This window comes from Eschrichtius robustus, chromosome 13 (assembly GCF_028021215.1).
Source record: "Eschrichtius robustus isolate mEscRob2 chromosome 13, mEscRob2.pri, whole genome shotgun sequence".
Classification (NCBI taxonomy): Eukaryota; Metazoa; Chordata; class Mammalia; order Artiodactyla; family Eschrichtiidae; genus Eschrichtius; species Eschrichtius robustus.
This window is the reverse complement of record NC_090836.1, coordinates 17,708,674-17,730,741: the sequence shown is the minus strand read 5'-3', so window position 1 is coordinate 17,730,741 and position 22,068 is coordinate 17,708,674. Positions and strand designations below refer to the sequence as shown.

General features: G+C 33.9%; 1 protein-coding gene across 1 annotated transcript in view; it reads right to left on the bottom strand.

Moving 5' to 3' along the window:
* The window catches only part of LOC137774717 (solute carrier organic anion transporter family member 1B3-like), a 69,159-nt gene that overhangs the window by 35,040 nt on the left and 12,051 nt on the right, over positions 1-22,068 (bottom strand). The window contains exons 3-4 of the mRNA XM_068559912.1: positions 3,275-3,416; positions 84-216 (exon numbers count right to left, since the gene is read on the bottom strand). Coding sequence (XP_068416013.1) covers positions 84-216; positions 3,275-3,416 — 275 coding nt within the window. The remainder of the gene's footprint in view (positions 1-83; positions 217-3,274; positions 3,417-22,068) is intronic.

Below are 22,068 nucleotides of genomic sequence, written 5' to 3'. Positions count from 1 at the left end.
GGACTGCTTATTTAAAAGGAAAAAAATGAAATTCTACCTCTAATTTACAAGGAAATGATCATTGATGGCATAGAGCCACTTACTATCCCATGAAGAAATGAGGTAAAGCAGTCAAAATACTTCCAATTCCCATAGTGAAGCAACCAATTCCGATTAGTTTTGGTCTGTGTAATTTGGCTCCAAAGTAACTCACAAATACAATCACAAGCAAATTTCCTAGAAAGAAAACAAAATTATTTTGATATAATTGATTATAGCAAACAGTGACTGAGTCCAATTTTGTGTTCAGTAGAATGGAAGGCCACAGAATGGATACAAATAGAGCATAAGACATGGTACCATGCCTCAAAGATCGGGTAATTGTTTTTTTTTTAATAGACTCTGCCTTTTATTTATTTACTTATTCATTCATTCATTCATTTATTATTTATTTATTTTGGCTGTGTTGGGTCTTTGTTGCTGTGCACGGGCTTTCTCTAGTTGCGGCGAGCTGGGGCTACTCTGTTGTGATTCGCAGGCCTCTCGTTGTGGTGGCTTCTCTTGTTGTGGAGCACGGGCTCTAGGCACGCGGGCTTCAGTAGTTGCAGCACACGAGCTCTGTAGTGTGGCACGTGGGATCAGTACTTGTGGCACGTGGGCTCAGTAGTTTTGGCTCATGGGCTTAGTTGCTCTGTGGCATGTGGGATCTTCCCAGACCAGGGATTGAACCCGTGTCCCCTGCATTGGCAGGTGGATTCTTAACCACTGCACCACCAGGGAAGTCCCTGGGTAATTTAATTAAGATGAAACTCACTTACCTTAAGCCACTCACTATAAAGTTGTATTGTGTTAATAATAAGCAGAATTGACTTTAGATAAGAACTAAAGTACTTGAATTACTTGGCGATATTAGTGAAGCAAAATTTTATGAAGAATTTGGAGTTGAGTGGGTTGTACTGGAATGGAGAAAAATGGACAAAAATACCTGAGGGAAGGTATTTATTCATGCATTTTTCATTCACTCCTAGAAATCTTTAAATTCTTATTAAGTACCTGTCATGGGGTTAGAAGCCAGAAATAGAGGAAAAGAATAAACAGTGCATGGTATCTGCTCTAAAAGAACTTACCTACCAGTGACAAAAATAGATAAATGGACAGAAGTACTCTTAGACCACAGAAAGGGGAAGCTTAAATTAATTAGAGGTTTCAGGAAAGTTTCCTGGAGGATAGGTCACTTGAGATTTAATGTTAGCTATAAGTTATTTAGATTAAAAAGAGGAAGAAGAGCAATCTAAGTGGAGGGGGTCATGACCAATTCCAGTCCATCTGGAGCTACAAGTATAATAACGAACAGACAACAACCAAGAATTACTGAACATTTGATGGAAAAAAATAACATGAAATAAAAGCACCAAACTGAACCAGCAGATAAAGTAACCCATGAAGAAAACAGTTAAATGAGGAAACTAAGAAGAGAAGACATTTTGAAAAAATCCAGTTAGTATCTCTAGAGGTACAAAGGTATGTTGCATCCATAAAATAAGAACTGGCAGACTAAAAATAATAAGAGAACAATAAAGTATTGTTGCAAATTTAAAATACTATACAGAAATGTACATATTGGGACCTGATACAATAAGATGAAAGACGGCATCAGCAAAGACTGATGGAGTTTCAAGAAAAAAAAAAGGTCGAATTTTAGAAAGAAAAACTTAAAGTGAAAAAATAGCCAGAAAATTTAATATTCATATATGTTTCAGAAGAAAATAGAGGGGAAGGAACAAATTTAAATATAGAAAATAAATTTCCTGAGCTAAAGGAAGGCTTAAGGCATCAGATAAAAATTTCTACATTTCTACAGCATAAATAATGTAAAAGAGACTGTCCTAGGTATATGTTGGTAAAATTTCTGAAATTCAGGCATAAAGAAGAGGTCCTATCAGTGCATGACAATGATACTGGTAATGATTTCTTATGTATAATATTGTGTTATAACACAGTAGATAAATGTTTTAAACGTTCTGAGAAAGAAAGATTCTGAAGTTTTAATTTCATACTCAAATTATCAGTTGACTATGATAGTAAAATAAATACATTTTCCAACATGCAAGAGCTCAGAAAGTATGTCTTATGTTCAATTATTTCCGGAAAAAAAAAAACTACTTGAAGATATACTCCAGAAAAACTAAAGATGAGACTTGAAGTCATAAGGTTCAAGAAATAGTGTTAAGAAGGAAACGAATAAAAAGTATAACCATGTCCAAATAATTGCTTTTAAATAACTACAAAGTTTAACAAAGATAATAAGAATCAATTCCTCAATATAAAGAGATATACAATGAATTAGAATTTAAAGCTAATCACAGTCTAATACTGAAGTTCTAGATGGTTTCATTAAACCTAGAAGGTGGAAAAGTGAAGGATATATATGGTGTAATAGTCTCTGAATCATGAAAAGGCAGAATTCATGACAAAAAGATAGATGGGTCTTCCTTTATACAATTATTTTTTAAATATTCAATAAACAAGTATATTTTTAAAAGGTTAAAAGATAAAGAGCAAACTTGTAAAAAATATGTGTAATCTATACAACAGACATAATTTTTGAATCCCTTCAAATCGTTAAAAAGTGGGGGGAAAAGGAAAATGGGTGGAGGTAATCAGCGACCACTTCATAAAATAAGACAAAAGAATGTTAAATAATTATATAAAACCTCACTATTATTAGAGAAATCCAAATTAAAATGAAGACAACAAAACAATATACTCAATGTTCTAAAAAAAAAAAAGACTTTTAACCCCAAATTTTATACCCAGTTCAACAGTAGACCCTAACAAAGATTGCTTCAAAATTGTTCTCCTCTCCTCAAATCATCAGAATCATAATCCTCTCTCCAACTTTTTTTTGCACTAGGGCATCTTGAGAAAGAGACGTTTTAGCCCTGCAAAATATTAGTTTGCAGGCAATGAGTTTGTGTAAATCAGGGTTTTTTAACCTCTATACTTTTGACATTCTGGACACGGTAATTCTTTGTTTTGGAGGCTGTCTTGTGCATTGTGGGATGTTTCAAGGCATCCCTGGCCTCTACCACCAGATGCCGGTGGCATTCCCTAATCCTCAGTGATGACAACCAAAAATATCTCCAGATATTGCCAAATTGCCCCTGGGCAGGGGGTGGGGATGGGGGCAATTTACCCCTGGTTAAGGATCAGTGGTGTAGAGCATATGTGAACACTTTTTTTACCTCTGCAAATCTCGTTACTAAGTAATAATCAAAACAGAAACAAAAATTACCCATTTCAAAGCTTCCATCAATTAAGCCAACAGTAGAAGATGATATGTCAAATCTCCTTTCTATTTGAGTGATGGAACTTTTCATAATGATTGCACTTAGTGCCTTAGAAATAAAGCTGAGTGAGAGGGCTGCCAAGAACATCTAAGAAAAAGCAGAAGGAAAGGGAAAAATAATTAATCATAAGATCACATAATGTTTATATCTGCATAGAATTAAAATAGCTTTTCTTCTTTACTTAGTAATATTTTTATCATAAAAAGCATACCCACCTTTCTTCTATTCCAGTTGGTACTTCTTAGTCCTTTTAACATTAACATCACTGTACCAATAAAGCACCATTTTCTTTCTTCCTTTCTTTTTAAAGCCAATTTAGTTAGTTATTCCGACCGTGCTGCACGGTATGTGGGATCTTAGTCCTCAACCAGGGATGGAACCTGCACCCTCTGCATTGGGAGCACGGAGCCTTAACCACTGGACTGCCAGGGAAGTCCCTCATTTTCTAACTTGGTTACAACATCAGATTATTAGAGCAGGACAGTCAAAGTTGTTATTTTTTAATTAATGTCATTAGCTGGTTTCTAAGAAGCTAGATAATGATGTGAGATGGCCATGGTAACAAGCTATTCTTTAGTCCCAAATGAATAGCAAAGGAGAACTGTGAGGGGAGTAGCTAGACATTCTCAAAGGTAGTATTTCCAGGAAGTCAGCTGAAAAAATTTTCATTTATAAAACCTCGCTAATATTGGAGAAAACCAAATTAAAATGAAGACAACAAAACAATATAGTCAGTGTTCTAAAAAAAATAGAAGACTTTCAAGCCCACTGGTTATAGATGTTTTATTTTCAATTTAATTTTAACAAAATTTATTTATTCATCTTTCTTACAGCCCACATTTATATCCATAAGTAAATTCCTTTTACATCCAGTATTAAACACACTGCTATATTTGAAATGGATGACCAACAGGGACCTACTGTATAGCACAGGGAACTCTGCTCAATGTTATGTAACAACCTAAATGGGAAAAGAATTTGAAAAAGAATAGATACATGTATACGCATAACTGAATCACTTTGCTGTACACCAGAAACTAACGCAACATTGTTAATCACCAATACTCCAATATAAAATATTGATAAAAAGTTTAAAAATATATATCATCCTGTTATGAACTGCATATTAGTGTCTCCACCAAATTCATATGCTGACACTCTAATCCCCAAAGTCATGATATTTGGAGATGGGTCCTTTGGGTGTATAGGTTTCCCCCACTATCCAAAAGTAGAGCGTTCCTTTGAAATTTTCATAAGCCAAAATGGCGAAGAAGCAATTACCTTAGGACACACCTTGCTAGCAAATGCACAAGATAAACTGAGATAAAGCAGAGATGCTCACAGACACAGTTCAAATCTATGGCAGCTTGATGCTGAGATCCTGAATGCAGTTCCCAGGGAAGGAGATTAGAGGTGCTGCCGTCATTGCGCGAGGTGCCCACCGCCTCTTTAATGGCCCGCTGCAAAACAAAGGCTAAATGCTACTTTTGCTTTTCACCATTTTTTTGTAAAAGCAAAACTTCTCTTTGGAATTCTTTCAGTTAGCAAAAACAGGTACTAATGTAGGTCTTTAGTAAATGTGAATGATGTAAAGCGAACTTTTGGAAAGCAGGGTACACCTATAATTAGGCCATGAGGGGGCAGTCCTCATGGTAGGATTATTGTCTCTCCCTCTGCCGCCGTGCGAACATAGCAAGAAGATAGCCATCTGAAAACAAGGAAGAGGGTTCTCGCCAGAACCCCCAACCATGCTGGTACCCTGATCTCAGATGTCCAGCCCCCAGAACTGTGAGAAATAAATTTCTATTTTTTAAACCACCTAGTCTGTGGTATTTTGTTATAGCAGCCCAAGCTGGTTAAGACAGGCCCGTCTCATTACCTCCTACTCTACAAAGTGTTAGGCACCATCATGTTTAGAATGGGTCATTGCATTAGTTTCCTAATAGACCTTTCTGCTTCCGCTCTTGGTCCCCTACGGTCTCTTCTCAACACATTAGGTAGGAAAGGTCTTTCAAAGTGAAAAGTAGATCATGACAGCATTCCCTGTTCTTCATCTCACTCATCTATCTAGTCTTCCCAAAGTCCTCCAAGGCACAAAATGGTCTTTCCTCTCCCCTGCTCCTTTTTACCTTTGAATCTCATCTTCTGTGACTCTAATCCTAGGTCATTCCCCTACAGCAACCCTAGTCTTCTTGCTGTACCTCAAGCATTCCATGCTTATTATATTGTTCCTTTGTTTTTGCTTTTCTTTCTGCATGTAAAGCTTTTACCCAGAGTCACAGGATCATCGTAAGATTTAGCAATCCCACTTCTGGGTATATATCCAAAAGACTTTAAAAAAGGATCTCAAAGAGATGTTTGCACATCCATGTTTATCACAGCATTATTCAAAATATCCAGGAGGTAGAAGCAATCCAAATGTCCATCAACAGATGAATGGATGAGGAAAATATGGTATATACATATAATGGAATATTATGCAGCCTTAAAAGGAAGGAAATCTTATCACATGCTACAACATGGCTGAGCCTCAAAAACATTATGCTTAGTGAAATAAACCAGTCACAAAAGGACAAATATTGTATGATTCCACCCATATGAAGTATTTAAAGGAGTCAAAATCATAGAAGCAGAAAATAAAAATTCAGTTCCCCAAAACTGGAAGAAGACAAGAGAGAGTGTTAGTAAGTATAGAATTTCAGTGTTGCAGGATGAAAAAGTCTAGAGATTTGTTGTACGACAATATGAATATACCTAATACCACTGAACTGTACCTTCAAAAATTGGTTAAGATGGTAAATTTAACATTATATGTTTTACCACAATAAAAAATGCATTTTCCCATTGAAAAAAATGTGGGTGGTCTTTTGCTGAGAGAAGTAACATGTCCCACTGGATATGTTCAAAGTGTTACTGGCTGAAGGATAATGGTACATTACTACATAATTTCATTTTTTTCTCATAACTTGACTGTGTTGTTGTCCGCTGATCTGTGAAGTTTTATACAGATGTAGAACTTCTTGGTAAACCTTCCCTCCTCCATTCCTCTCCCCACCCTTTACTTATTTTAAAGTTCTGTTCTTTTATATAAATATATATATATATAAATAAATCATATATATATAAACATATATATTATATATATGTGTGTGTGTGTGTGTGTGTGTGTGTGTGTACAGCCATGGGAGAATTTTTTAATTTATTGAGTTTGTTGCCTCCTTTCAAGAGTTGTGAATGAAAATTTCTGGTGATTCTTGCCTGTCTGCTTTGTTTTACATATGGAAGCTCCCGTTTCCTTGTCTCTGAATATTCAGTCTTTGTGAAGTCTATCTGGGATGGAGAGGCAGCAATCTTTAGCAGTAGGGTAGTTAATAGTTAATCTGCATATGTGCACCTCACTTCTTCATGGGTGTTGCCAGCCACTTGAGACACGGTTCTGCACCATATGCCCGGGAGGGCATCTGCCCACGCTCACTACCTCCTGCCCAGGGTAGATGTCTCTGCAGTTTGCTGCTTGGACTAAGTGGGGGAGGGTAATTTGATGATCAAGGGAGATGTTAAACAAGGAAAGAAGCATGTTTCTCTGATTGAGTGGAATACCCTATACAACAACCTGTCGGTGGTCCCTGGGACCTCTCTTGATCCCATTATCAGTGGCTTTTGCCTTTGAAACACGCTTGGAGCCATGTCCATTTTTTTTCAGGTTTCTTTTCCTGCACTTGTCTTGGGCTGTGATTTCTTTCTTTAACCTAATTCTTTCTACTTCTTACTTTTTAGAAAACTCTCATATTTTCTGATTTACAGAATGTATCTCTTCTTTTTTTCTAGCACGTCTACAAGTTGCCTTTGATACCTTTTACATTATTTATTAAAATTGGAGGGGGGAGGAGATGGCTTCAACCTTATTATTCTGTCTACCGTATTGAACTAGAAGTCAAGTTCTGCCTTTCCTTCTCTAATAAATAGAAAAAAAGTGTTATCAGGCTCCCTATCAAACTCAGATGCCTGACACGTAATGAGTAAGTATTCAATAAATGTTTTTTGGTTGTTGAATAAATTGTTGTTCCCCAAATTTAGGTTATAAATCTGGTACAGAACTTACATGTAGTGAAACCTCTCATTTCCTAGTTTCCTCGGCTTTTAGATGGAGATAATTACAGTAAAATCGTTATGAAGATTAATTAAAATAATATACATAAAATTTTTGGCACATAGTATTGAGAAATGTCTGGTTCTATTACCACTCTGAGCTATCATCATTCAGCTTTTGGCTGTAAGTTCGGTCAAATAAAAATAGGACTCTGATTATTTAGCCAAACACATTTTTTGTCAGGCACTATTTCAGGTGCTGCAGAATCAGTAATGAGCATACTGGCAAAATGATTTATTGATTATTAAAGAAATACTGAGGCAAACTTTTATCTAAATCCTTATCATCAAAACACTAATTGCTAAAATCAAAGAGGAGGGAGTTTCATAAAGTAACAGAACATCTCAGTAAGCAGATACAAGCATAACCAGATGTAAAACCTGTCCTATATAAGAGCAGCTTTCTAAAAGTTCAGAGAAAGATTTTGTAATGTCCATGTCTTCAATCTTAAAAGGAAGATTAGCTCAAGACAAAAGAGGGACTCAATAAAGTCAAAATTCGTACAGTATAATCCTAAATTGGTTTTTCAAAGAAGAAAAGGGTAACAGATGCAAACACAATGGCTACAGTAGGATTCCTCCAATAAGTTAGGATTTTAGAAGGATATGAAATGAGTTAATATAGACGATTTATAAATGTGCTTTCTTTTTCTCTAACTATAACCCTGAGAGATGGGCATTTTTAACCATGTTCCTAATGTGAGGCTGAAGTTCAGAGAAAGAGTGATATGATGATTTTCTCAGAACATAAAAAATTAAATAATAATAAAACTGAAATCTGCAATGAAAAATATTAAAAGACCAAAGCATAAGGATAGCGAATTTAAGATTGAGGGATTTCAAAACAGAGATACGAATGTTCACAATCAAATAGATTTTAAAATATCACAGGCAGAAAGACACAGCTAGCATTGAGATAAGAGGTAAAGTCTATATTTACCTGCAATCGTGGCAGGTCAGTCCTTTGTTTATGATGGCAAGAGTGTTAGAATTAAGGTCAGAAGACAGTTCCAAGTTTCTACATTGCCGTATGTACAACCATGATTAACTCAGTTAACTCATAGGAACCTCAAACAAATTTACTCAGCAAACATTTATTGAGCAACTACAATATGGCAGTTCCTCCACTAAACCTTGGAGTTGAGACAGGCACAGAGTAAGGAGGGAAGTAAAAACAATTAAGATGTAATAAATGCCCCCAAAGAACTAATATTTCCCTGGGCAAATAAACAATTAATGCCAGTATAATAATGTAATGAGTACTGTAATTGCTACACAGTTTTAAATATATGAGTACACAGAAAAAAGTGATTAATTCTGTCTACACAGGTCAAAGTTTCTATAGATGTGCTAACATTTAAACTAAGTCTTTAGGGGTTAATAGAAGCTTAGAAACCGAAGAAGAAATAAACATTTAAAACAAAATAGGAAACACATGAAAAGCCCCAGAGTAGTGAAAGAACACAGATCATTTGAAAAACAGAAAGAATATCTGTGGGTGGAATATAAGGATAGAAGTATGCCAACCATTGGGAGATCAGTCTGCATTTTTAAATGTGATGTAAGATTAAATTTTAGAGGGCTAATTCTGGTAGCCATGAGGAAAATGAATTTATGGCAAATAAATTAATTAGAAAGCTGATTTCAGAAAAAAAGATGAGCAGAGATGGGAAGAGGGGACTAAAAGGTTACAGACACACTTGGAAGAAGTTTAAGAGGAGAACCATTAAGATGTGGGAATAATGGAAAATAAGTATTCTGATTTTGTTTTATAGTTTGTATAATTGTATGTAGTAATACTATTATTTGGAATGAGAAAAAGAGAAGTCTTAGGGTTAAAGACAATGAAATCATCTTTTCAAAACTCAAATTTGAGATGTCTAAAAATAAACATCTACTAAATAGACACAACTAAGGCAGGGTTTGTGCTCAAGAGAGAGTTTTGTCTGGAAGTTGTTTTGAGATCTACCAGGGGATAACTGTACAATTAATCCATATTCAGTCTTATTCCATTAAAAAAACTCCCCCTGCCCCACTGCATCCTCGCTTTTCCATAACTCTCTCTCATTTTTTCCAGTCAAAACTGAGAGTTGTTTACGTTCGCATGAATCAGATCTTATTTTTTGCATCATTTTTTAAACTATCCTCAGCAGGCCTAGGATACTTTGGCTATTCCAAACTTTATTTCAGGGTTTTGTTTCAAACTCTTTTCTCTTTTTATTCTACATACTCTTTCTGGAAGAACTCATAAATTGTCATTGTTTTTATTGCCACCTAAATGCTGCTGATGCCAAATCTATATTTTAAGCCAAGCTTGCTTTTGCTGAGGTTTAAGCTGCTGTTCCAAAATGCCTGCATTAGAGCTCCATTTTGGTTTTAATGTCCAGATTGCATCCTTTTCTTCCTCCCCTTTCACCTCCTTTCCTGTGTCACCACTTAGAATCTACTCTCTTATATATCACATCCAATCAGTCCCCCGAAGCTAAATATTTACTCTTGTGAACATCTCTCTTTTTAATATGCTTCACTTTATATTCCTACCTCAAATGACCATCATCTTTCACCCAGAATACTACTATTTCTAACTGGTGTCTCTTTCCTCACTGTCAACTCTTTTTCACACCACACCCAGCATGATTTTTAAATACTTATAACTATTTCCACTTCCAATGTAGCTGAATAAGTTCCCACTGGACTGATCCTGCAGCAAATAACCATTGTAAAGTCTGAGGGGAAAACAAAAAACACCCAAAGGCCTGGGAGAGCAAACAGAAGCAGTCAGATTCTGGACAGGGGTTGACCCTTAAAAGAAGGAAATGCCTAAGGTTAATTTCTCATTCTTATGGCTTTAAGGTAAGGTCACAGTTAGCATTATTCACAAAAGCTAAAATTCTTTTAGAAAAATCACAGTCCTTGTGGCCTGAAGAATGAGGAAGAAGAGTTTAGGTTAAAATATAGGGGAGAATCTCATAAAGGAGAGATCCAGAGAATGGGGAGCCCCAAATTCTGCATATAAACTGTCCAAATTTTTGACCTCTGAACTCTTCATGAACAGGGCAACTCAAGTTAGCCCTATAGATAAAGTAATTTAATTGAGATTTGAACTATTTCCTAAGAGATAGAGTTTGCAGTTTCAGGTCAACAAATTTAATTGCCTTGTAAAACAAACAAAAAATATCAACACCCTTTGGAAGAATGTAACAATGTTCAAAATTACCAACATATGAAGAGCCAAGAAAATGTGACCATTTCTCAAGAAAGAACACAGTCAACCAAGACTAACCCTTAGATTACACATATGTTAGTGTTACTGGACAAGAATTTTAAAGCAACTAATCTAACTGAGCTCTTTGATGTAAAGGAAAGTTATCTCACAATGAATGAAAATAGAAAATTTCACACACAAGAAAACTGTAAAAAGAAGTTATAAGAATGAGAAAAGATACAGTATCTGAAATAATATGCATAATCAAGATGTTAATTTATGCCACATCTCCTGGATAGGTGTTGTGTGTGTTCTCTCTTTGTAACCTATGCTTTCCTATGATGTAGATCTTAGTAAGTCTCCAAACTTTCCTAAACAGAAACTATCAATAGTCAATATAGCTTTCAAAAATATTTGATAGCAGAGATAAAGATGAAGGTTTGCATCAGACATCCTACAGAAAACTTAATGTCTCCCCATCCACTGGATATTTCTCTTTCCAATTAATACAGGAAGGATATGAATGTGAATTATGTTATGTGGAAGCTAATATTTGCTAGGACTGTTCCAGGTATTCTAGAAGTATTATTTCTAATGCTCACAAAATCCTTGCATGGTATGCATTACTCTCTTCATTTTACAAGTAAGAATAATGAAGTTTAGAGATGCAAAGTTATTTAACTAGGGGAATAAGGCTAAAACTGTAGCAGAACTGTGATTTGAACACAAGTATTTCACACACGAAAAGCAAAACAGTTCTTGGATCCAATATACTAATCCACTTTTCCTTCATCTCTTTATTTTCCTAAATCAGATCCTTGTTACGTCTCACTTGGTTTATTTGTAGTATTCTGCCTGCTTTCCTCCATTTGCAGCAATGGGAATACTGCATGTAATTTTATTTTTCCAACTTTATTGAAGTATGATTGACAAATAAAATTGTATAAATTTAATGTGTATAACATTGCAGTTGACATATGCATAAATTGTGAAACGATTAGAACAATAAAATTAGTTAGCACATTCATCACCTCACATAGTTACCTATGTTTTATTTTTGTAGTGAGAACATTTAGATATACTCTCTTAGGAAATTTCAAGTATATAATACAATATTGTTAACTAGAGTCATCATGCTGTACACTAGATCCCCAGAACTTATGTATCTTATATAACTTTCTGTATCTTATAACAGAAAGTTCATACCCTTTGACCAACATCACCCAATTCCCCACACCCTCTGCTTCTAGCAACCACCATTCTATGCTGTTTCCATGAATTCAACTTTTTAATACCCACCTCAGTGACACCTCTTTAGTGAAGCTATATATTGACTAATAGGAATTTGGTTTTTATCTCTCTTATATCTAGTGTAAATATATAATTTATCATATAAACTGGAATAATTTTTAGAGCAAAATGAGTGGTAAAAAATAATTAAGCTTAGAACAGTTTTTGAAATTTTATTGATGAATAAATTGCTTGTTACTATTGTTCTAATTTTTTCAAATAAAAAACACATATCCAAGTAAATTGAAGGAAACATTAAATTTTTTTTCCTTTCATTGCTTACTTTAATATTTAAAAATAATACACAGTATAATTATTCTTGGTGGATATATTAGTATATTTTTATGTATGCCAATATGTATCCATGTATATCCATGTATTTTATTCAGTTTCTTATGAGTATCTCCATTACTATGTCACTATTATTTTTCTGAAGGATAATTTTCAAATTAGACATTTTAGTTTATTAAAAAATTATCTGAAATCTTCATCAAAATTGCATTTTATGATTACTGAATTTGAAATTGTCAACATTTCAATTGACTCTTCTCTGTAGATCATAATATTTTTAATGAAGAAAATATTCCCTTAATAAGCCCACAGCAAATTGTGCTAAGTGGAAATATTCTCAATTCCTTTTTTAAAATATTTGCCTATGTACATTTTTTATTCTAAATATCACAGGTGCTATCATTTTTGCCTCTCTTTAGTGTATCTTTCTTGAAAAATATTTAAATAAGAAAAATTTATGTTTTTTTTAACATTTGCCAATTTTTGTCACTGGAAAATTATAGGTATATTCAGCTACTTTTTATTCAGATAAAGAATATACGTTTATCCAATTCAAATAGTACCTGTATTAAAATAATTTTTCCATATGTCAAGATATTCTAAAATACAATTTTAGAATTACAAAATTACATTTTGTACATTATATGATCTCTAACCAATTAATTTGTTCAGCTCTCAACATTCTGTTTGCAAAAATTGTGATTTCAATAATAGCAATATACAAAAAATTTTTTAAATGGAAGTTTTTGACTCTTCATTAAATATTTTTATCAAAGAATTCAAATCTATTTTGAGGAAAGTGCAATGATAATTTACAGAATTAATTTATGAATATGTCCAATGTCATTGAAGGATACTTATTTTTATAACAAAGATCAGTTTCTTCCCAAAACTTTTATATTCAATTATTCACATATGTATGTAACTGTTGATGACAGCTTCAATTCAACTGGTAGAATATCTCAGGCCGGACACAATTATGGATTATAAATTCATTTTAATCAGTTCTAAAAACATTCTGCTCCATTATTTTTTTGTTTTAGTAAATTGTTTTTTATTGTTACTCTCATCGTCCAGTAAAATTTGTATTTGTATGAGCACCACAAGAAAACATGTTTTATTATTAATGTTGAATTTTTAAATTAAATATATAATAGTGCTTACAATAATATTAGAAATTTCACCTTTGAAGGAAGACCTTTCAAAAACTTTACTTTGATTCTATGAATTGAGTTAAAAACAAAATCAAACTATTATTGATTAACTGATTTTCTATTTGAAACTTCTTTAATAAGTTAGTATTCTTAGGAATGGTAAGAAGTCAGGCAAACATAGGATGAGTGTATACACTAATTAATGTGTGGAAATTTATTTAATCCTTCTTTATTTTCACATTACTATTCTCAGAGCTCTTACTTTTTAAAACGTGTTTATTTTTCATGTCAATTTGGTGTTATAAGGACATTCTTTTAGCTTGTTTAACTGGGATGCAAAATTATTTTTTGACTGAATACTATAAATTACATTTGATCTTTCTTTGTTTTCAACAACCTGTTGAAAACTACCTCTAACATCTTTTCTGCCTTTCAAGTATAAGTTTTACCGTCTTTTAATTAATCTTCTTTGTGAGGTAACTGGTTTATAATATTATATTTTATAACGGTATGTAAGTTTCATGTGTACAACATTATATTTCTACTATATACTACAGCATGCCAACCACTAAAAATTTAGTGTCCCCTTTAACCCATTTTGCACCACCTTGCACCCATTTTCCTTTGGTAACCACTACTTTGTTCTCTGTATCCATAGTGTTTGCTTTTGTTTTGTTTGGTTTGTTCATTTATTTTGTGTTTAGTTTATTTGTATTTCATAGTCAGCATATGAGTGAAATTATATGGTATTTGTCTTTCTCCATCTGACTTATTTCACTTAGTATAATACCCTCAAGGTCCATCTATGTTGTTGCAAAGGGCAAGATTTCATCTTTTTAATGGCTGAGTAGTATTCCATTCTATAGTCATACAACACCTTCTTTATCTACTCCTCTATCCATGAGCACTTAGGTTGCTCCATATCTTGGCAATCATAAATAATGCTGCAATGAACATAGGGGTGATATATCTTTTTGAATCAGTGTTTTTGTTTTCTTTGGATAAATACCCAGGAGTGGAATTGCTGGATCATACGATAGTTCTATATTTAACTTTTTAAAGAAGCTCCATCCTGTTTTCCAAGTATTACATTCTCACCAACAGTGCCCAAGGGTTCCTTCTTCTCCACATCTTTGCCAACATTTTTTATTTGTTTTTTTTTTTTAACAATAGACATTCTGACAGGTGTAAGGTGATATCTCATTGTGCTTTTGACTTGCATTTCCCAAATAATTAGTGGTGTTGACCATCTTTCAGTGTGCCTGTTGACCATCTGTATGTCTTCTTTGGATAAATGTGTATTCAGCTCCTCTGCCCATTTTTTAATCAGGTTTGTTGTTGTTGTTGTTGTTAAGTTCTATGAGTTCTTTATATATTTTGGATATTAGCCCCTTATCAGACATATGAGTTGCAAATATCTTCTCCCATTCAGTAGGTTGCCTTTTCATTTTGTTGAAGGTGTGCTTTGTTGTGCAGATCTTTAGTCTGATATAGTCCTATTTGTTTATTTTTGCTTTTGTTTCCCTTGCCTGAGGAGACATATCCAGAAAGTTATTGCTAAGGCCAATGCCGAAGAGTGTATTGCTTATCTTTTCTTCTAGGAGTTTTATGATTTCCGTTCTTACATTTAATTCTGATCCATTTTGAGTTGATTTTTGGGTATAGTGTGAGGTAGTGGTCTAATGTCATTACATGTGGCTTTCCAGTTTTTCCAAAACCATTTACTTCAGAGACTATCCTTTCTTCAGTATGTTCTTTGCTCCTTTGTTATAAGTCAATTGTTTGTATATATGCGGGTTTATTTCTGGGCTCTCAATTCTGTTACATTGATCTATGTGTTTTTTTTAAAATACCATACTGTTTAACATACTATAGTTTTGTAATATACTTTGAAATCAGGGAGTGTGATACCTCAAGCTTTGTTCTTTTTTCTCAGGATTGCTTTAGCTATTTGGGGTTTTTTGTGGTTCCATACAAACTTTAGGATTTTTTTGGTTCTATTTCTGTGAAAGATATCATTGGGAGTTTGATAGGGATTGCATTGAATCCATAGATTGTTTTAGGTAATATGGACATTTTAACAATGTTAATTCTTCCAATTCATCAGCACAAAATATTTTTCCATTTTTTTGTGTGTTGTCTTCAATTCCATTCATCAATGTTTTAGAGTTTTCAATGTACAGGTCTTTAGCCTCCTTGCTTAAATTTATTCCTAGGTATTTTCTTCTTTTTGTTGAAATTGTAAATGGGATTGTTTTCTTGTTTCTCTTTCAGCTAGCTCATTTGTTAGCATATAGAAACACAACAGATTTTTTTTTTTAAAGGAACTCCTTAATTTATTTACATATGTATTTATTTTTGGCTGTGTTGGGTCTTTGTTTCTGTGTGAGGGCTTTCTCTAGTTGCGGCAAGCGGGGGCCACTCTTCATCGCGGTGCGCGGGCCTCTCACTATCGCGGCCTCTCTTGTTGTGGAGCACAGGCTCCAGACGTGCAGGCTCAGTAGTTGTGGCTCACAGGCCTAGTTGCTCCGCGGCATGTGGGATCCTCCCAGACCAGGGCTCGAACCCATGTCCCCTGCATTGGCAGGCAGATTCTCAACCACTGCACCACCAGGGAAGCCCGAAACACAACAGATTTTTGTGTATTGATTTGTATCCTACAACTTTACTATACTTATTTATTATTTATAATAGCATTTTGGAGGAGTCGTTAGGGTTTTCTCTATAAAAAATTATGTCATCCACAAATAGTGGCAGTTTCACTTTTTCCTTTTCCGTTTGGATACCCCTTTTTTCTTGCCTAATTGTTCTGGCTAGGACTTTCAATACTATGTTGAATAAGAGTGGTAAAAGTGGTCATTCTTGTATTGTTCCTGACCTTAGAAGGATAACTCTCAGTTTTTTACTGATGATTATGATGTTAGTTGTGGGTTTGTCATTTATGGCCTTTATTATGATGAAGTACATTCCTTCAATACCCATTTTATTGAGGATTATTTTTTATCATAAATGGGTGTTGAATCCTGTCAAGTGCTTTTTCTGCATCTATTGAGATATTCATAAAATTTTTATCCTTCATTTTCTTAATGTGGTGTATCACATTGATTGATTTGCAGAGGTTGTACCATCCTTGCATCCCTGGAATAAAAACCACTTGATCAGAGTATAGGATCCTTTTAGTGTATTGTTATATTCAGTTTGCTAATATTTTGTTGAGGGTTTTTGCATCTGTGACCATATGGGATATTGGTCTGTGTTCCTTTTTGTGTCATCCTTGTCTGGTTTTGGTATCAGGGTAATATTGGCCTCATAAAATTAGTCAAGAAGTGTTCTCTCCTCTTCATATTTTTGGAAGAATTTGAGGATAGGTATTATATCTTTTTTGAATTTTGGGGAGAATTCATTTTTTGTTTCGTCTTTTTTATGTTTTGCATCTCTGCTTTAGATTTATGTTTCATGGTTACCATGAGGTTCGTTGAACATATCTCATAGATAAAATAATCCTTTCTCTGCTGATACCACCTTATCTTCATTTGCCTGTAAGAGTCTGTCCTTTTCCTCTTCACTTTTTATGTTTTTGTTGTCTCAAATTACCACTTTTTATATTGTGAGTTTGTTACCAACTTGAAGTAGCTATAGTTATTTTTATTACTTTTTTTTCTTTAACCTTTATGCTATAAAACCTATTCTGATATGTAGTTGCAATTTTCTGATTCTATTTATCACCTTACTCAAAGTTTTGTGTATTTTTGCCTTTTTGTTTCTGGTAAAATACCTCCTTTCAACATTTCTCATAAAGCAGGTCTAGTATTGATGAACTCCCTCAAGTTTTGTTTGTCTGGAAAAGTCTTAACTTCTCCTTCATATCTGAATAACTTTGTTGGATAGGGTATTTTAGGCTGACAGGTTTTTTCTTTCAGTATTTTTAAAATGTCATTCCACTCTGTCCTGGCCTGTAGAGTTTCTGCTGAAAATATTTGTTCCTTTATATGTTACCATCCACTTTCCCCTGGCTGCCTTTAAAAGCCTTTTTTGTCACTGACTTTTGATAGTTTTAATATAATGTGTCTTGGAGAAGGTCTTTTTGTGTTGAAGTAATTAAGTATTCTCTTAGCTTCATGGACTTGCATTTCCAATTTCTGCCCAGGTTTGTGGAGTTCTCAGGTATTATTTCTTTAAATAAACTCTGTTCCCTTCTTCCTCTCTTCTTCTTCTGGGATATCCATTATCTTAATATTTCCCTTCATAAAAGAGTCAGATAGTTCTCAAAGAATTTCCTCATTTTAGATCTTAATTCTTTCTCCTCTTTTACCTGTATCATTTCTAGATTTCTACCTTTGAGCTTACTAATTCTCTCTTCCATATAGTCTGCTCTATTTTCAATGCTTACTAATGCATTCTTTATCTGGTTTATTGAGTTTTTCACCTCCAGAATTTCTCTCTTTTTTTTTAGAGTTTCAATATTTTTGGTAAAGTATTCCTTCCATTCATTAATTTTATTCCTGAGCCTATTGAACTGCCTTTCTGAGTTTTCTTGTAGCTCGCTGAGTTTCTTCATGACAGCTATTTTGAATTCACTATCAGTCAGATCACAATACTCCATGACTTTAAGTTTGGTTTCTGGAGAATTGTTACCTTTTTGTGGTTCAGTGTAACTGTGGTTCTTCATGATGCTTAATGAGTTTTCCTCTGCGATCACATTTGAAACAGAGAACACCTTTCTTCTTTAGGTAAACCTTTTTTTTTTTTTTAAATAAAAAACTTGATTCTAATGATTTAACAGGTTAGAAATTAGAGGACTTTCTTTTGTTTTTCAGTAGGTGACGGTATAGCACAAGTTTTGGTTACTCTTACCTGAGCTGCCTCTGGTATATTTGAGAATGAGCATTTTCCACCCTCCAACACCTCTGTCAGAGGTGTAGCCTGATACTTTCACTGTCACTGCTTGTGACTCTGGGGTTGTTGGTGCCTTGCTGCTGCCAGTGTCACCACCTGGGTCACTGGAATGGCGATGCCTCCACGTTCCAAAATCTCATGAGTCACAGGCTCCTCCACCACAGAGGGAGGGAAAGGGTGGCTTGGAAGCCAGGTGCCTCTGCTATATCCAGATTTGTCAGATTCATGGGTGCACCTCCTGTGGTTGGGAGGTGTGTCCCAGAGTTATGGGCACCTCCCAGACTAGAGGAAAGCATCGCAGGTTCTGTTGCCACTGCTGTCCTATTTCCTATGGCTGTGGGCACGGCTATGCGTGGGAGGCTGGAGCGGTATGTACTGCCTCCCCTGATGCTGTTAGGTTCTCTGAGACAGCAGGCTGGGCAGCCATGAATGGGGATCTGGGATCATAGGAACCGCCTCTGCTGTGCCCCAATTCCACCTCCTCTGTGTATTCCAGTCCACTCAACTTTGGATGTACAGATGTGTGGAATTCTCTGGAGTCCTGGTGTGTTGGGCAGAGTCACCTTTGTTAGGCTGTGGATGTTTTACTGGTTGTAGATTGAAGGGGACAGAAAAAGGGAGAATCTCACTTTACCATGATTCTGATGTCACCCACTAATTAGTCTTAATCTCAGAATATTTGTAATCTAAAATTACTGTGCTATTTGCATTCCTGAGATAAATTGATTGTTTTCTTCTCATCTTTAAATTGTAAAATTGCTTAGAAGAATTCCTAGCTAGAATGCTTTGTGAATGTCATTACTATTAGATCTCAACTTCCATAAGGTTTAGTTTAATTCTGAAATGAAGGTAAGTATTATAGAGTTACTATACTACTTCCAAACAAGATTGGAATACAATTTATTGTATGTTTCAGAAAAACTAGGTTCTAGATACATTGTACCTCTTTTTTTTCAACCTGGCTTTATTTCATACCTGGATTTCATATCTCATATTTTCCCCCTTCTTTCTTCTGATACCCCCCACCCACTGCACTGTTTTCTTCTTAGCAAAAGTAGAAAATTATTCATGGATTATCTGGTGTGCATGTGATGCAAGAAAAAATAATGTATTTTGCAATCAGAAGGTCTAGATCCAGTTGTCTTTTTCTTAACTTACTAACCTAACAAAGATGAAAAAGTTACACAATTCACTGAACTTCAGGTTCCTAATCCATTACAAGATAATATATAAATAGTTACCTTATTTATTTAATAGGGTCACTGTAAAGTTCAAAGGAAATCACGTTCATGAGGTCATGGATATGGTTTTGAATGTCTGTCAATGTACCAAACATGTTTGGAATTTGGAAAGCTACTATAGATTTATCCTCTCTTTTTCTTCTTATTAATATAAGACTTGTTTCTGAAACTTTGCTCCATTCACACTCTTCAATTACTATATTGTTCTTTGCACTAGTGGAAGAACAGGAAGAGTGTTGAGTGCCAAAGCCCTTCCTACCACCTCTATAAGACATATCATAACTGAGTTAGAAGCAAGTATATTATAGAGTGAAAAAATTATAAAGCCCTTGTCTAATACCCAGCCCAAAGATTTAATTTTTATTAAATATTAACCTTATACCTTAAAAATATTTCCTTGTCTTTGTAAATCTACATCTCTTTTATTTAATTTTGCTTTATATACTTTTAATACATTGAGAAAACCACTTTTTAAAAATTTTTGATATTTGATATCTTTCTTCTCTTTTCTATTATTTACTAATTACAGGCAATTATATTCCCTTAAAATTCACTGTGGACAAATAAACATCTTATGGTTAATTCCTTTTGCATTTCTACAGAGTTTATCATTTTTATTTTCTGTTTATTTCCATGCATTTTTATTTGAGTCATTTCAGCCAAATTCTATGTATTCACTGACATAATCCCTAGCTTTTGGTGATATCCTGGTAGTTGCCTATGTGATTAGCTTTAGTGCTTACAAATTTTAAAGTGCTTTATAAAAAACTAACTTCTTTTGGCATAAAATATTTCTTTAATCATTTAAATATATATGAATTCTGGGAGAAAAATGATAAATAGATAATTTAAGAATATCTATATGAATGTGCCACATCAATGCATATTATAATTAAATTATTAAAAGTCAAAGACAAATAGAGAATTTTTTAAGAATCAAGAGGAAAGCAACTTTTCACATAGAAAAGAACCCCCAGAAGACTATCAGCAAGTTTTTCAGCAGAAACCTTGCAGACCAGGGGAAATGGGATGATATATTCAAAGTATTAGAGAAAAAAAAAAACAAAAAAAACCCTACCAGCCAAGAATACTACATTGAGCAAAAGAAACCTTCGAAAGTGAAAGAGAGATAAAGACTTTCCCAGACAAACAAAAGCTGAGGGAGATCCTCAACACTAGACCTCCCTTACAAGAAACGCTAAAGGGAGTTCTCCAAGTTGAAATAAAAGAATACTAGACAGCAACATGATACCATAAGAAAGCATAAAACTTGTTGGCAAGGTATATATAGAGACAAATACAAAATACTGTATTACTATAATAGTAGTGGGTAAATCACTTATAATTCTAGCATAAAACTAAAAGACAAAATTTTTTTTAAATAACTACAAGAAAATATTTTAAAAGATAGATAAGTAGATGTAAGCTATGACAGCAATAATGTAAAATATGTGGAGGGGGAGAAGTTAAAATGTAGAGTTTTTATGTGCTATTGAATTTAAGTTGTTATCAGCTTTAAAAGACTGTTATAACTATAAATATTTTATATATGCCCCAAGGTAACTACACACAAAAAATTTACAAAATATACACAAAAGAAAAATAAAAAAGGAATCAAAACATATCAGCACAAAAAAAATCAACAAAACACAAGGGAAGGAAATAAGAGAGGAAAAGACAAAAGAACTACAAGGCTCTCAGAAAACAATTAACAGTGTGGCAATACTAAATCCTTTCTTATCAATAATTACTTCAAATATAAATGGTTCAACCCCCCCCCAATCAAAAACTATAAAGGGGCTGAATGTATGTTTTTTTAAAAAAATGTTTTTTCAAAAAATAAAAAAAATTTTTTTTAAAAATGTTTTTTCTGTGTTTATTGAGATCAACATGTGATTTTTTTTCTTCCTTTGTTAATATGATGTATCACATTGATCGATTTGCAAATATTGAATCATCCTTGCATCCCTGGAATAAATACAACTGGATCATGGTGTTATGACCCTTTTTATATACTGTTGGATTCAGTTTGCTTATATTTTGTTTAGGATTTTTGCACCTATAATCATCAAAGATATTGACCAATAATTTTCTTTTTTTGTAGTGTCTTTGGTTTTGGTATCAGAGTAATAGGGGCCTCATAGAATGAATCTGAGAGTGTTCCATTCCTTCAGTTTTTTGGAATAGTCTGAGAAGGATAGTTACTAAATCTTGTTTGTATGTTTGGTAAAATTCCCTGATGAAGCCATTCAGTTCTGGACTTTTGTTTGCTGGGAGTTTATTATTATTATTATTATTACAAACTCAATTTCACTACTACTGATTGGTCTGTTCAAATTGTCTATTTCTTCTTGATTCAGTCTTGGCAGGTTGTATGTTTCTAGAAATTTGTCCATTTTTTCTAAGTTACCCAATTCATTGGCATGTAACTATTCATAGTATTCTCTTATGATTTCTTGTATCTTTGTTGTATTGATTGTTATTTCTCCACTTTTATTTCTGGTTTTGTTTAT